Source organism: Microtus oregoni, unplaced genomic scaffold (genome assembly GCF_018167655.1).
Source record: "Microtus oregoni isolate MIOR12 unplaced genomic scaffold, Mior012 000081F_ref0000091, whole genome shotgun sequence".
Taxonomy (NCBI): Eukaryota; Metazoa; Chordata; class Mammalia; order Rodentia; family Cricetidae; genus Microtus; species Microtus oregoni.
The window spans coordinates 1,619,025-1,635,113 of NW_024544541.1; the positions used below are offsets into that span (position 1 = coordinate 1,619,025).

Genomic DNA, 16,089 nt, shown 5'->3' on the forward strand with positions numbered 1-16,089 from the left:
GACAGGGATGGAGAAGTCACCACCAAGGTAAGCACTAGAAAGAGGCATCCCATCATGCAGTGTCCTGGAAATGCACACTCTACAGAAAGGTAAGAGCAAAACCATGAATCACTGAAACTGGCCCGTGCTACAATGGACCATTTCACCATAGATGTCACAACTGCACAATCCCTCTTAATAAGCAGTGAGGGTGTCAAAGCCACCTGTACCAATGTGACCTCAAGAATGAAAAGATTGGATAAACAAGTAGAACAAACAACACCAAAAGGTATTACAGAGTGACAGCTCTGGATAAGAACAAGACATACATCTCCAATATACATTTTCAGGTCAGACACAGCAATTTACAAAACCACACCTAAGGTTAAGATAAAAACAGTGAGCTACTAAAGTTAACATTGAAACAGTTTAATTAACTTAAGTGGTAGAAATAGCATAGTTTGGGAAGAAAAGAACTTTTTATCAAGGGACAGAAGAAACTCTCTGGAAAAAGACAAGTCTGAGATTTACTATGACTCTGCTAAATGAACTGAATAGTATACATAAAAACAAACCACCAGGGCAGTGGTGGCACATGCCTTTAAGTCCAGCATTTAGGAGGCAGAGGTAGGCGGATCTCTGTGAATGCAAGGCCAGCCAGGTCTACAGAGTGAGTTCTAGGACAGGCTCCAAAAGCTACAGAGAAACCCTGCTCCAAAAAACCAATTAGATAGATAGATAGATAGATAGATAGATAGATAGGGCAATAAAAAAAAGCAAATCACCTGATGTAACACATACATTCCAAATAAGAACATGAGTGATCACAACAACCAAGATTCTAAGTAATCAGATTTCTTACCTGCACTCTAAGGCAGAACAGGGGTAAACAGGCAAGTACAAAGGCTACTGTAACTACCAGATGTAATGAACTGCTCTGTCCCTTTAAGAGACAAGCCACGCCCACTCCCCTGCCTGAGAAGGTAAGCTGATCTGATCTATAGCTTCCAGCCTCAGTCCTTCACTTCCCGCCTCTCCCCTTTCCTCTCCATAACCCACTAAACAAATATCCAACCTCACTCTGCATGGCACGCCTTATCTCTGTCTCTCCCATGGCTGTGCGGCTCCCTGCCCAGGACCAGCCACCAGCATTCTCCTCACGGGACTAGCTGCCCCACTGACATCTCTCACCCATCACAAGGCTCCCTGGCTGAGACTCCTGGCTCCCTGCAGCCACTAGAGGAGCTACACTGTCCCTGACTGGGACTGGCTGCTCTTGCTCTCTGGAACTGATGCCCATTGCCTGCCACCACTTTGGGGACTAGCGGCATGGTCTCAGGACCCTCTGCCTGCTGCAGCCACTTGGAGACCCGCAGCATTTTGTTAAAACCATAACATCAGAGGCCTAGGGAAGGACCTACAAGTTACCTGACATTCTTGTTGTAAGAGCCAAAGTTATGTTTTAAGTTTTAATCACTGTGCCTAAAAGATAACATAAAACAAAAATGCCTCTGTAAGCCCTAAACCTGTAAAACCTGTAAAAAACCTGTCAGCCCAATGCCCAAGGACAAATACTTCCTGAAGTATTAGAGGTTGTTATTCAGGCAAGATAACTTCTCTAAATAAGTTTGGTTGACCCAACCGCACCAGATGTGCTTGATCACAGGTAGGCAGGATGATTAATAGGCAGGAGGTTCATCAAGAATGGATGTTTGGTGCTCACTTCGGCAGCACATATACTAAAATTGGAACAATACAGAGAAAATTAGCATGGCCCCCGCACAAGGATGACACGCAAATTTGTGAAGCATTCCATATTTAAAAAAAAAAAAAAAAGAATGGATGTTTGCCCCCAGTTGGATGGTTGGAAGTACAATAGCCTTGTGGGTTTGACTTTGAAAGTAACTGCCAGAGGCAGGCAGAAATCTGTGAGCTCAAGGCCAGCCTGGTCTCTGTAGAGAAACACTATCTCAAAAATCAAAACCAACCAACCAACCAAACAAACAAACAAAAAAGCACCTAGTCAACATGCCTCACCCTGAAATGGATCTGGTCAGAGTTTATCATCCTGGCCAGTATTTAATTAAAGCTTGCTTCAAATTTGGCTCAAAATTTTGGTAATAGTCTTATGTTGTTTTGATATTTTACACTGTGCTGAAATTCCTAGGAACAGTTTAAGTGAAAAAAGCAGACCAATGTAGAAGCAAACACTGGAAATGCACAGTGACACATATTAAGTTTAACAGTTTAGCAGACTTGAAACAAAATTCCACATCCTAATCTGCATTAGGTAGGCTGCTTATGAGCCACGTGCTAGGAGAGAGAAGTGATGGGGAATCTTTGTCAGCCAATGATCTTTAAGGGGTAGTATCAGGTTAAGGCATGACCTTTGGGAGAAAAACTCAGGCCCAAGGTTTGCTCCTCTCTCTGTGGTCCCTGCACAAGTCCAGCTGAGCTTGGACTTCTCGTTCCTGTTTTGTGAGTTTGCCCCTTATAATAAAGAAAAATATAATTGGTCTATCTTTTAGCTAGCCTGGTTTTCTTTGGACTGTAGATAATTCAACAGGGAAGAGAACAAGGTAAAACAAAGAGAGAGAAAATATCACTGCCCCACCCAGGGGACACCCTTGTCTCCCCACACCATCCAGAAATTTTCACTTTGAGTGAAAGCTCTTATTTTCGAATACTGTACGCACACATCTGCTCTGCCAGGAGGATGCACAGCTCTGCTTCCCAGGCCACCTCTGATGGACCTGAATTCCTGGAAACCTCACCTTTCCCAACCAAGGTATGTGGCACACTCTAACCAAATAATGATCTTTCACATTTAGTATTCACTTTATAGCTTTTTGGGTCCCCCCGCCCCCCCCCCACTCCCCGCCCCTGACAGGGTTTTTCTTCCATGTAACAATCCTAGTTGTTCAGGAACTAGCTCTGCAGACCAGACCAGGCTGGCCTTGAACTCACAGAGTCCCCGTGCTAGAATTAAAGGCATGAACTACCACCACCAAGTTTATAAGCTATCAGGTTATAAAAGCTTTATTTACTAGAAAAGCAGAACCCACCCTTAATCCTCCAGGAACCTCCCTTAACTTTTCCCCAAGTCAGCTACCTCTGTCAAGACACCAATTTCTGTCTGTATCAATCCCGACAGCCTATATCATGTATCTGTTTGCTTTTCCACTACTTTCATCTGTCTAGCTCCCAGAGAGTCTTGGCAATTAAATACCCCCAAAACAGAGTGATCTAGTTCAGTTTTTTTCTCTGCCCCATCACAGGGTGTCACAATTAATTCTACTTAATATGAAAGGAGATAGATGCCCATTTGGAAAGTCAATGACGTTGGTACTGGCTTTGTATCCCCAGGCCAGGTCCAATCTCTAGTATACAATGGCTCTTCATTAAATGAAAAAGGTATTATAGTTGGGGAATAGGACCAATCCCTGGAGGAGGGTGTAACAACAAATACAATTGGGTGACATAGAACAAAAAATGGAAATGGCTTTTAATGGTAGAATATGAGGACTAAACAAGAGGAATACAGGTGACCAACAACAGACTCCAATCTTCTCCATCACAGTCACTGGGGGAACAAGCGGCACTGCAGTAAGGACTGGCTCTCCAGTCAAGTAGGTCTCTTTCGGAGGATATATGCGAAGATGTGTCACAAACATCAGTGCACACGGGTCATTCATTGTGGCATTACATGTAACTGGGCATCTCAGAAATGCTGCATCAAATACAGGCGACAAGTGGGGTGGGGGAGGTGAGGAAGAGGCAACTTTGGATGACAGACCATCCCTGAAGGCAAACAGAAAGAAGGGAGCCCAGAGAGTGCATATCATCTACCATTATGTAAAGGGCAGGAGGAAATAAAAGAAAACGGAAAGAAGAATATCATTGTAAAGTTAACACATCATAATAGAACATTATAAAATCCCTAAATTAAATGAAAAATTACATGCAACAACAGTTGAATTGGTTCTACTCAGGAACTATTTTAAGCAATGCAAAAAAATTTATTTACCTGCACAGCCCTCATGGGCTACAGTAAAAAGGTAAACAGGATTTAACAGCACACTTGTTCCCAGCAACTGTGAGTGTAGTTCAGTGCAGAGTGTGTGTAATACACGTGCAAGGCCGGCACCAAATCCCAGCACCAAAGGAAGGCAAAGGAAAGCATTCTAATCGTCTACAGCAGTGTGAATATTGCTATTTGTGGTTATAAAATAAATCATATGCAGGAGAAAGATAGATTTAGATGAATAAAGCTGGGCAATGGTGGCACATGCCTTGAATCCCAACACTCAGGAGGGAGAAGAAAGTGTATCTCTGTGAGTTCAAGGCCAGCCTGGTCTATAAAGTGAACTCCAGTACAGCCAGGGCTACACAGAGAAACCCTGTCTCAAAGAATAAAAAAATAAAACCAGATTTAGATGAAAGCAGAGCAAGGTTAATAGAAATGTTAAAGTTTTAAGTAACAAGATCAGAGCGAACTTACACATGTAGTATTACACACACAGAACTAGGTGAGAAGAAGGGACACAGGGTGTTTGAGATCACTGATTTGGAGCTACAGAGCTGGCCCAGAGTTCACGCAGTGCACATTTAACTGTAACTCCAGCTCCAGAGGGGACCCAATGTCCTCTTCTGATTTCCTTGGGCACCTAGACTCATGAGCACATGTCTCCACAGACACACGCATGCTCTAAACTCTAAAGTAAAAGCAAATATTGAGAAAAGGAAATTACTGGATTTTTCCCTATCCTATTTTATATGTGTGGTGTGCACATATGTCTACATCTTATTGTATGTGAGTGGGTGGGGAAATGCAGAGAGGCCTGCGGTTAAAGCAGAAAATCACCCTCAATTCCTCTTTGGTTTTATTGATGGAGGGCCTCTCCCTCAAACCCAGAGCTTACCACTATCACTGCTCTGGGGACCTCAGTTCTGAATTCTTCTACTGGAATTGTGGGACCAACGCCACACACACTTGGCATTTTCGTAGATTCTGGGGATCAGAAGGAATTCTGGTTCTCACACTGGCAGGCCAAGTGCTTTATTTTGTTTTTAATTGCAGTGATTTATTTTTGTGTCATGAGGTTGGTGGTATACCACAGCAGAAATGTAGAAGTCAGTCAAGAGTCAGGTCTCTCCTCCAACCATGTAGGTGCCAGAATCATACTTCGGTCCCCAGGCTTGAGCCATCTTGCCAATCTAATGCAAGTGATCACTAAGGCATCTCCCAACCCCAAGATATTACAGACTTTGGTTTGGTGTGAAATATTGTAGTTGTGTCTTTAATAAGAGGTCTTTTTTTTTTCTCATTGTGCTATCTGTAATTAAAATGATGAAGTGACTCATTTCAATCACCACAAGTAGGAAGCAGCCTGAGGAGATCAGACAAGTCTCACTAGAACTCTGCAAGGCTCAGTGACACCGTGGACTGTATTCTGTTCCGACTTTTGTATGTGTTACTATCTTCCCTAAGAAAAAAGCTAAAACTTTAAAAAGTTAAATAGATTTTGGTACTTTAAAAGTTGACTATTAAAATATATTTCCAGCTATGATATTAAATTAGCATTTGATTTAAATGAAAGCATACAAAACCCAAGTCTAGCAAACCTGCTTCTTTCCGGGATCTAGATGCATCCTCCTCTAGCAGCAACTTTTCTGTTAAGGTAGGAAATAAATCTTATTTTTTGGGTTTTTCGAGACAGGGTTTCTCTGAAGCTTTGGAGCCTGTCCTGGAACTAGCTATTGTAGACCAGGCTGGCCTCAAACTCACAGAGATCCCAAGTGCTGGGATTTAAAGGCATGTGCTACCACCGCCCAGCAGAAATAAATCTTAAGTCAAAATCCAGTATGAAAACTCTGCAATCCTGGGAACAAAGTGTAGGAGAGAAATGGGGGGGGGGGACAAAAACCAAGAAAACGAAATACAAAGGCAAGAAGAGAGATGGGAGTGTGACTGAGTGATGCCAGGCAAGTATTGGATCCTTGATTCCAAAAACAGCTAGAGGCTGGTGAGAGGGCTCAGTGGGGAAAGGTACTTGCTGCCAAGCTTGACAGCCTAAGTCTGATCCTTGAGACCTACATAGGAGAAAATTTATTCCTGCAAGTTGTCCTCTGCTGTACACAGGTGCCCCCAACACACACACATACTAAATAGGTAACTGTAAACAAACAAACAAATAAAATCAAAGCCCAAGGACATTCTTATAGTACATGCCTATAATTTCAGCATTGAGAAGGCAGAGTTAATCTGGGTCACATAGTGACTCCTTGTTAAAATAAAATAAAATAATAAAATAAAATGAGGACTGGAGGTTAAAAGTGCATACCGCCTTTCCACAGGATCCAAGTCTGGTTCCCAAAACACATGCCAGGCAGCTCAAACTGTAATTCCAGGGGATGTCAAGCCTTCTTCTGGCCTCCACAAGCACCTGTACTCATTTACATATGGCCCCACTTAGGCACACATATATACATGTAATTTAAAAGTAATTTTAAAAAGCAGGGCATGGTGATGAATACTTGAATCCCACGCTTGGATAGAAAGGCCAAATTCTCTGTGAGTTTGAGGCCAGCCTAGGCTATATACTGAGTTTCAGGCCTGCCAGGGCTATAAATATAGTGACACCTTATCTTAAATACTCACAACAATAACAAAAATAAATCGCGCCGGGCGGTGGTGTTGCACGCCTTTAATCCCAGCACTCGGGAGGCAGAGGCAGGCGGATCTCTGTGAGTTCGAGACTAGCCTGGTCTACAGAGCTAGTTCCAGGACAGGCTCCAAAGCCACAGAGAAACCCTGTCTCAAAAAACCAAAAAAAAAAAAATATATATATATATATATCACAAAACATCAAACTAAACAACCTAAACCAAAAACCAAACAAATGAAAAAACTCAACAATAACAACAACAAAAAAAAATCCAAAAAAGCAGAAATTCCAGTCCAGAGCCAGGGACAGTAGTACAGGTCACAGGCAGAGAACCTACTTAGTGTGAGCAAGGCTTTGGTCCCCTCTCACCACTGTAAAATGACACCCTAGGAATCCACAGTGCAGAGGCAGTCCTTCCTGCTCAGGCCCACCTAACAGTTCATTCCAGGAAGACAGCAACGAATGGGACGCCCAGCTACCGTGTATCTCTGCCTTCATCAGAAAATGAGAGCCATTTAGGAACAAGGAGCCCCTACCAGTTTCCGCATTTCAATTTTGTCTTCAAGTTTTCACCTTTCTCTCATCAAAAAGGTAAAATATGTTCCGAAGAAGTGTTTATGTTACATAAAAATGCTCAAAAGCTAAAGAAGAAAAACAAAAGCCTTATACACACACATACACACGCACACACAAGTACCCCCAAAATCCTTTAGCTCTGTATTTAAGAGAACTAGAGAATTATCAATAACTACTCTAAGATGCTACTTGAAAGAACAAAGTAATTTATTTGCTTTTATTTCGTATGTATTGGTGTTTTGCCTGCATGTATATCTGTGTGAGGGTGTAAGGTTCCCTGGAACTGGAGCTACAGTTGTGAGCTGCCATATGTGTGCTGGGAATTGAAGTCAAGTCCTCCAGAAGAGCAGCCGGTACTCTTAACCACTGAGCCATTTCTCCAGCCATCAAAAATAAAGATAAAGCAGAAAAATTAAAAATAAAAAGTTATTAAGTTAGTAAAATGTAGTTTACCTGATGGCTGGGGCCAACTCGAATTTCTCCTTGTGTGCTATTCAGCCTCCTGCAGAGAAGAGAGTGGAAAGTTAACAGAGCTGTTCTGACAAACCTTCCAAGAGTTTTCAAGGGAAGTCAATCACTCCACGTAGATGAGAGACATCTTATTTTTTAATATTTATTTATGTGTATGTACCTTTGCCTGAGTGTATGTTTGTCCACGGAGGACCAAAGAGGGCAGCAGGTGGACAACACCGAAACTGGAGCTACAGATGGTTGTGAGCTGCCACGTGGGTGCTTGGAATGGAACCTGGGTCCTCTGAAGGAACAGCCAGTGCTCTTAACTGCTCAGCCATCTCTCCAGCCCCAGAGAGGCGTCTTAAAAGGAGGCCACTCCTTCACTGTTTCCAACATTGCTTCAGCTACACATACTACATGCACAGGTCCTTAACCTCTCACCCCTCTCAAAATCTGACTGCACCACCTGCTGGTTTGAGGAAGGACCTCTCCCTGTAGCTGGGGCTGTCCTCCTCACACTCACTATGTAGTTAAGGGTGAGCCTCAACTTCTAACCTTTCTTCCTCCCTTCCTAAGGCTGAGATTGCGAGTACGTGTAACCACACCCAGTCTATTCATCCTGAAGACCAGACCCAAGGACCATGCGTGCATGCGTGCCAGGTAAGTACTATATCAACTGAGCTACATGCCCAATCTCACTTTCTACTTTTATTTCAATAAATTTTTTCATCAAGAACACTGTTTGGGTGGGGGTTAGGGGGGTGCAGTAGCATTGACAAGGTGAGAGAGGGCAATGACAACAAAGTGGTCCCGGTCCCAAGACTCTAGAACTGACCTGGCAGGGTGGTAGCACCCATCTCCCAATGAGAAAGATCACAGATATCATACCAAAACATAAGACACTCCATTCCAGAAGAAACTTCAAAAAATTCTAAGCGAAGTTAAGCAAGCCAGCCAGGCTTCCAGTGTCTAACCAGCTGTCCACAGGCTGCATGCAGTCAAACAAGCTATGACCGTGGCCCAACCAAACTGGTAAGTCCTGGCAATTGTTTTATGACTCCACTGTGTGGTTCTCGAATGTAAGCTCTGGGTGCCAGCCAACTCCTGCCTGAGGTGAAGAAACTGTTCATTTGTTGTTTTGTCACACAGATCCCCCAAATAACCAAGTCACTCTGCTTGGCGTGGACTGGGCGCCTCTGGAGCAGAGAAAGGGCAGGACAGCAAGGCAGAAGATAGGCATTTTCAAGAGGGAATAAAACCACAACAACATGACAGAGGCAGGTGGACAAGAAGGGGGCTCTGATGGTAAAGTACTTATACCAAGGGCTCATTCTGTTGCAGCTGGCAGCAACCTCCCTCTCTGACACAGAAGCTTGTAGATGGACTCGTCTAGGTTTATGATTCAAAATCTATGCCAAGTATTCAACTAGCCAGGCCATGACTACCTGCTTGGGTTTTTGTTTATTGTTTGGGGTTTTGGTTTTGTGAGAAAGGGTTTCTCTGTGTAGCCCCTATTGTGCGGAAACTCACTCCTTAGACAAGGTTGGCCTTGAACATAGATCCACCTGCCTCTGCCTCCAGAGTGCTGGGATTAAAGGTGTGTGCCGCCACACTCAGCACAACAGCTTGTTTTCTGAGTTGGTGTGAGCCACTATTTTCATCCTAACATGTCCATTTCTATTTCCTAGTTAGCCATGAGCAAAATGGCCTGCCAAAGCATTTCCACATGCTCTTGTGACTACAAGTATCTCCAGTCAAGACCTATTACAACTCAGAAAGCTTAAGCCACAATCGCTACAGCTCAATCTTTAGCCTGTTCTAGAATGTCTGTGCTGTTTTAGGGTGCCCTAATGGTTGATTACAAAAATCTTTCTGGGGCTGGAGAGATGGCTCAGAGGTTAAGAGCACTGGCTGCTCTTCCAGAGGTCCTGAGTTCAATTCCCAGCAACCACATGGTGGTTCACAACCATCTGTACTGAGATCTGGTGTCCTCCTCTGGAGTGCGGGCATACATGGAGGCAGAATGTTGTATACATAATAAATAAATAAATCTTTAGAAAAAAAATCTTTCTGATATCACTGATATCCACAGTGCTAAAGTAATATGCCACCAAAATAAAAACAACCCTCAAACACCTTATGGAACTATGAATCTACTCCTATTTCTAAAAATAGAAGGGACCCAATGTGAAGGAACACACCTGGAATCTTAGCACTTGAGAAAGCTAGGACAGGAGGTTTATAATTCAAGGACAACTTCGGCTACACTATGAAACCATGTTATAAAAATTCCCTCAAAATTCAGTGATGGTAAGTACCGGGTATTCGATATACCCTGTGCGGCTCCCCTAAGCCCTTCCTAGACCTCTTTGTGGCCCTGCGGCCTTTCCTGCATGGTTCTTCAGGCTGATGCACTATAGTTCTTCCTTGGAGCTCTATGCCGGAAGGACAACTAATTTTAAGAAGACAAACATGGCATCCAGTGGTCAGGGAGAAAGAAAGGGCCCTAAGCTCCAACTGACTGAAGAACAGAAACAGGAAATCTGGGACGTTTTTGATCTCTTTGATGCTGGTGGAACTGGAACTGCAGACATAAGGAACTAAAGGTTGCAATGAGGGCATCAGTTTTGAACATAAGAAAGAAGAAATCAAGAAGATGATAAGTGAAATTGATAAGGAAGGGACAGGAAAAATTAACTTTAGTGAATTTTTGATAGTGACGACTCAGAAAATGTCTGAGAAACACACCAAAGAAGAAATCCTGAAAGCTTTCAAGCTCTTCGATGATGATAAAACTGGGGAAATATCATTCAAAAATCTGAAGCATGTGGCCAAGGAGTTAGGTAAGAACCTGACTGATAAGAAGCGCTAGGAAATGACTGGTGAAGCTGATGGATGGAGATGGCAAGATCGATGAGCAAGAGTTCCTGCGCATCATGAAGACCAGTCTCTATTAAGATCTAAAGGTGCTTCTTTTTCTACTGCAAGCACATGTGACTAGATTTAGTGCCTGCCATTTTGTGAAATATGTTTTTTGAGAATCCCTTTCCCCCAACCCCTGGAAATAACTAGCCGTGACCTTGAATCTATTCTTGGCTTTTGGAAGTTTCTTTGATATTAAGTTCTTTGTACCTTTACCTGCTGAGTGATTCAACAGGACAGAACAATGGGGCAAAGGGTCTGAGAGTGAGTGCAGCCACCCCGCCTTCCATTACTTCACACTGCTCATGCATTCCACACAGCTGCAAACAAACCATGGCTTCTTAGATGTCCATGCATCCATGTTGTTCTAAAACTGTTCTAGTTTTTTAGCTGACATCAGAGTGCAGTTTTTCCTCATAAAACGTAGTGAATGCTTGCTGTGGCATTTGGATGTGTATTAATGGATTTGTTTTGTTTGAAAAATAAAACCTTTCTTAGCCGGACGGCAGTGGTACACATCTACAAGAGCTAGTGCCAGGACAGGCTCCAAAGCCACACAGAGAAACCCTGTCTCCAAAAAACAAAGACAAAAAAAAAAAAAATCCCCAAAAAGTTAGGCAGTGGTGGGACACTTTTAATAGCAGCACTCAGAAAGTAGGGGCAGGCAGATCTTTTGAGTTCAAGGCCAGCATGGAATACAGAGTCCAGAACAAATACATAGAGAGAAACCCTGTCTCAAAGAAACAACAAACAAATGGAAAAAGGAGGGCTAGAGAGATGGTTCAGCAGTTAGGAGCGCTGGCTGCTCTTGCAGAGGACTGAGTTCATTTCCAGCACCTATAGATGTGATGCCCTCTTCTGATGAACAAATGGACATGTAGACAAAGTGTCCACATATATAAAATATGTAAATGAATCTTTAAAAATAAAAATTTAAGAAGTTAGCCAGGCGGTGGTGGTGCACGCCTTTAATCCCAGCACTCGGGAGGCAGAGGCAGGTGGATCTCTGTGAATTCGAGGCCAGCCTGGTCTATAAGAGCTAGTTCCAGGACAGGAACCAAAAGCTACGGAGAAACCCTGTCTCGAAAAATCGAAAAAAAAAAAAATTTAAGAAGTCCAAAAAGGAAAAGAACAGGAAGCAAACATCTATTACATTAAGAATTAACAAAGACCTTTAATTTCAGCACTTGGGCAGCAGAGACAGGCAGATCTCTGAGAGTTCGAGGCCAGCCTGGTCTACAGAGCTATTTCCATGACAGGCTCCAAAGCTACAAAGAAACCCTGTCTTGAAAAGCTGAAAAGAAAAGAAAAGAAAAGAAAAGAAAAGAAAAGAAAAGAGGAGGAGGAGGAGGAGGAGGAGGAAGAGGAAGAGGAAGAGGAAGAAGAAGAAGAAGAAGAAGAAGAAGAAGAAGAAGAAGAAGAAGAAGAAGAATTAACAAAGGAGGTGCTAAGTGCAAGAGTTTGATAGGAGCCTAACTAAATGAGAACACTCTGGTGTGGCTTGGTCTTCAAGGTGCTAAGAATGAAACTGAGGTCCTATACACAGTTGAGCTGGCCCTGGTGGTATGAGTGTGGGTGACCCGAATCTGAGAGCAGGAGAACTAACTGGCTGCACTCCCTGTTCAGGCTGCATTGGGTGAGCTAACTGAAGCAATGCTGGGGAGCTTGCCCAGACAGTGATGTAGAGTCGATGTTGGCAAGCTAATGGGATGACTGACCCAGCTACCACCGAGGCACAGAACCAGGGCTATGAGTTAGTCGACCCCAACACCCATCTCATCTAGGAACGGTTGGTCGGAACATGTAAATGGGACAAACCTACAGATCTAAAACAGCAGGATATCTGAGAGGAGTCCTAGTGAGAGACCATTATTGGTGCTATAGCAGAAGCCAGAGGCCTCCAGCCAGACCAAATGACCTGTTACAATGGCCACTTGCAAGTGACAATGAAAGGGTTAAAAGGTATGCTGTGACTCAATGGGTCACACTACAGCTTCCATGATGACATTCTTTTCCTTTGGTGGTTTGTTTTTTTGGTTTTTCTTTTAAACCTTTATTTGGGGATGGGAGATCCCTTTTTGTTTTGTTTTTTGTTTTCAATCTTTATTTGCAGTGGGAGGTTACAAGAGCAGAGAGCAGTGGAAACGGAATGCATGATGTGAAATCCACAATAAATAAAAGTTTAAATTTTTTTTAAAAAAACAATAGCAGTAACAACAAAAAGCATAGTGAAAATAAAGTCATTGTTCTAGAATTACCTAAAAATAGCACACAACTATATTCTCCTGTCCACTTTTATATTTACTTTATTGCACTCAGTCATTTCTGAAGTTTTTAAATCATATGGAGAAAACCCAGCCCCACACAGCTATATAACTGGAGAGGGCAGAACACTTTAATACTGCTGCATTTGTTGCTTTTGAGGCAGAGTCTCAATACTTAGCCTGACCTCAGACTTACAACCCGTGGAGAGTCACCATTACAGAAGTGTACCACCACACCTGTTCACCATCTTTCTGGTACCACACCAAGACATAATGAGAGCTGATATATTTAAGACTATGTGTAATGTTTTGGCTTCTGTTTTGCTTAATTGCTGGGATGGCAAGAACCTTACCACCAAGTTAAGTTCCCACATAAAGACTTGCTTACAACGTTAACATAAAACTTTATTAATAATCTTCTGGACTCACAAGGTACAAAAGGAAAGAATCAACTCCACAAAGTTGTCCTCTGACTTCCACCCGTGCATCATGGGATGTGCATGTACACACATAAATATATATACAAAATAAATTTTAAAAATTTTAAGTGAGAGTTCTCCAAAACAGCTCAGTGGATAAAGACACATGCCACCAATCTTTTAAAAGTTGGACGCATCATCTCCCCCCCCCACACACACACACTGACTTCCCCAGGCCTGTACATGCCCCCTCTAATAAACTCCTAAGCAGGTTTGTTGCATGTTCCGTGTTTCTTTCTCACTCACCCCAGGTAATTTCAATAAGACCTAGTTAATAATAAGCTGGAGCTAAGAGGCCAAAGAGTTTATAATTAATACAAGCCTCTGTGTTTCACTGGAACTAAACATCTGTGGAACAGGGCAGGACAGAAATGGTCGTCTACAGATGTATTACAATTAAGACTAAAAATAGGAAATAAAGCCAGATGCACACCTTTAATCCCAGCACTTAGGAGGCAGAGGCAGGCTGTAGTGATATTTCATTTGTATTTTAATAAATAAAGCTTGCCTGAAGATCAGAGAGTAAAACAGCCCCACTGGTCAGTCTTACAGACCAAGCAGTGGTGACACACACCTTAAACCCAGCCCTAGAGAGGATTACAAAATGGGAGGAGACAGCACTCAGTCATAGTCTCATTCTGAAATTCCTGGAGGCAGGATTTCAGACTGAGGTAGAGGTAAGAGCCAGTGGCTAGCTGCTTTGCCTTTCTGACCGGCAGGGTGAAACCCAATACCTGTCTTTGGGTTTTTATTAATCATGTTAGAGTAGGCAGATCTCTTAGTTGGAGAACAGTCCCATCTGCACAGAATTCCAGGTCGGCTAGGGCTACAGAGACTCTGTGTCAGCCAAAACAAACAAAAGCCACCTAACTAGCAGGGCGGTGGTGGTGCACGCCTTTAATCCCAGCACTTGGGAGGCAAAGGCAGGCGGATCTCCGTGAATTTAGACCAGCCTGGTCTAAAAGAGCTAGTTCCAGGACAGGCTCCAAAACCACAGAGAAACCCTGTCTCGAAAAAAAAAAGCCACCTAACTTAAAACAGTGACGAGAAACACCAGAAAAGTATGTGCATACGTGTGCACACATGTGTGCACATGAGTGACATGTGTGTATGTGTGTGTGTGTGAGAGAGAGAGAGACAGAGAGAGACAGAGACAGAGACAGAGAGAAAGACAGAGACAGAGACAGAGAATGTGTGTCTTCCTATGCAGTCCATACTGGGCTCAAACTCGCAATCTTTTGCCTTTGCCTTTTAAGTACTGGGATCACAGGCCAACTCCAGTGCAGCCTTCTGGCTTCCTCCATTTCTCTCTATTTCCTAGTGATCTCTGTGATTTCAAACACTGAAATACTGAGAATCCAGATTAATATGTAAGTGTGTGTTCGTTTTATAAAAAAGCTACCATTATCCTTCCTAAAACAGAGAATTTCACTGTATAGCTAATATAAATTATATGTTTTGAAAAATAGCTGACTCGCAACCTCTATTATTCTACGACTCTTTAGTTGGAATATGAAAAAATGGTTTCAGAAGCCAATTTACAATGATGGTAAGCCATTGTGTTTATTTCTTTAGTAACAAAAAAATAAATTCATTGTATATGAAATCTGATACAAAAGAAACTGATGTAACAAAGCAGTATCCATAGCAACTACAACTTAATATTTCAGCCCTCTTCAGCTGCAGTGGATTAAATTAAATGACAAGATGTTCCCTTTGAAAAGTAACCTGTTACCATGGAAACAGTTTAGTCTAAGAAGTAAACAGGGAGTGGACAGAAAGAGGCAGGAAGCTTGCATCTGAATTTCAAAAAGGGAGAAATATCTTTGCCAGGAGATAGGAAGGCAGAAACCAGTAGCCCCTGAAGGGCTGGTCATTTAGCCCCAGGGGCCTGCCCCACCCTAGGGCTGGTCTGAGAACATTTACGGAGTCACTTCCCACCCAAAGAAAGGGGGAGTGGAGGGAAGCACTCTGGACGCCTACTGCAGAGTACCAACTACAAAGGCGACAGAAACAAAAGGACTTGATTCAAACTTTAGCTCTACGTGTCTGTTGACATAATCTCTCTAGTCCTCAGCTTATAATGGCAACTAACTCAGCAAAGAGACTGTAGAAAGAAGAGAATAGCTATGGTATGAACCAGCACAGGCCTGCTGCAGTCATTGCTATTCTTAGCTCTATGAGGTGGTGACCACAGAACAGGGCAAATCTCCATACTTGACCTTCAGACCATATCCATCATGACTTTTGAAAAATTACAAACTATACAAATGGCTTTCTTGCTCTCCAGACCAAAACCATCGTGGAGATGGAACCAAGCCTGCTTTGAGCTCCCCACTGTGCCTAAGAGCATATTTTATAGCTTTAACTAGCATGTAGGAAGTGTGGACAATAAAGGCTTCATGGCACATCTTTGCCATGTCTGTCGAACACTGTGGTCACATTCTCCCCCAAGGTCTGTCTCCCTGAACAGTCTACCTTACACTTTCATGTCACTTTCTTTTGCTTATCTATTTTTCATAATCTAGCTTTGTTTTACTTAAAAAGAGGATCCTGCAGTTCTATCCATTTAATACTTTTTTATTACTGAATAACTCTCCATTGTAGATAGACAGTACATTGTCTTTACTTATGTACGGATAAGCACCTAGGCTATGTCCATAAATGGCTACTGTAAATAGTATTGCAATAACATGGATGTAAAGTATCTCTTGAGTGCTGATTGAGATTCCTTTGGTGCATGTCTAG

At 42.7% G+C, this 16,089-nt stretch overlaps 1 protein-coding gene, 1 non-coding gene and 1 pseudogene across 12 annotated transcripts in view; 2 read left to right on the forward strand and 1 right to left on the reverse strand.

The window, feature by feature from the left end:
- The window catches only part of LOC121441733 (arginine-glutamic acid dipeptide repeats protein), a 373,675-nt gene that overhangs the window by 123,044 nt on the left and 234,542 nt on the right, over positions 1-16,089 (reverse strand). For all 11 annotated transcript variants that reach the window (XM_041642992.1, XM_041642986.1, XM_041642985.1 and 8 more), the window contains one exon: positions 7,677-7,725. In XM_041642992.1, coding sequence (XP_041498926.1) covers positions 7,677-7,725 — 49 coding nt within the window. The remainder of the gene's footprint in view (positions 1-7,676; positions 7,726-16,089) is intronic.
- Positions 1,695-1,801, forward strand: LOC121441838. Its single transcript, XR_005973511.1, has one exon. It is a non-coding gene; the product is annotated as a U6 spliceosomal RNA (small nuclear RNA).
- On the forward strand, positions 10,086-10,633 carry LOC121441834 (annotated as a pseudogene).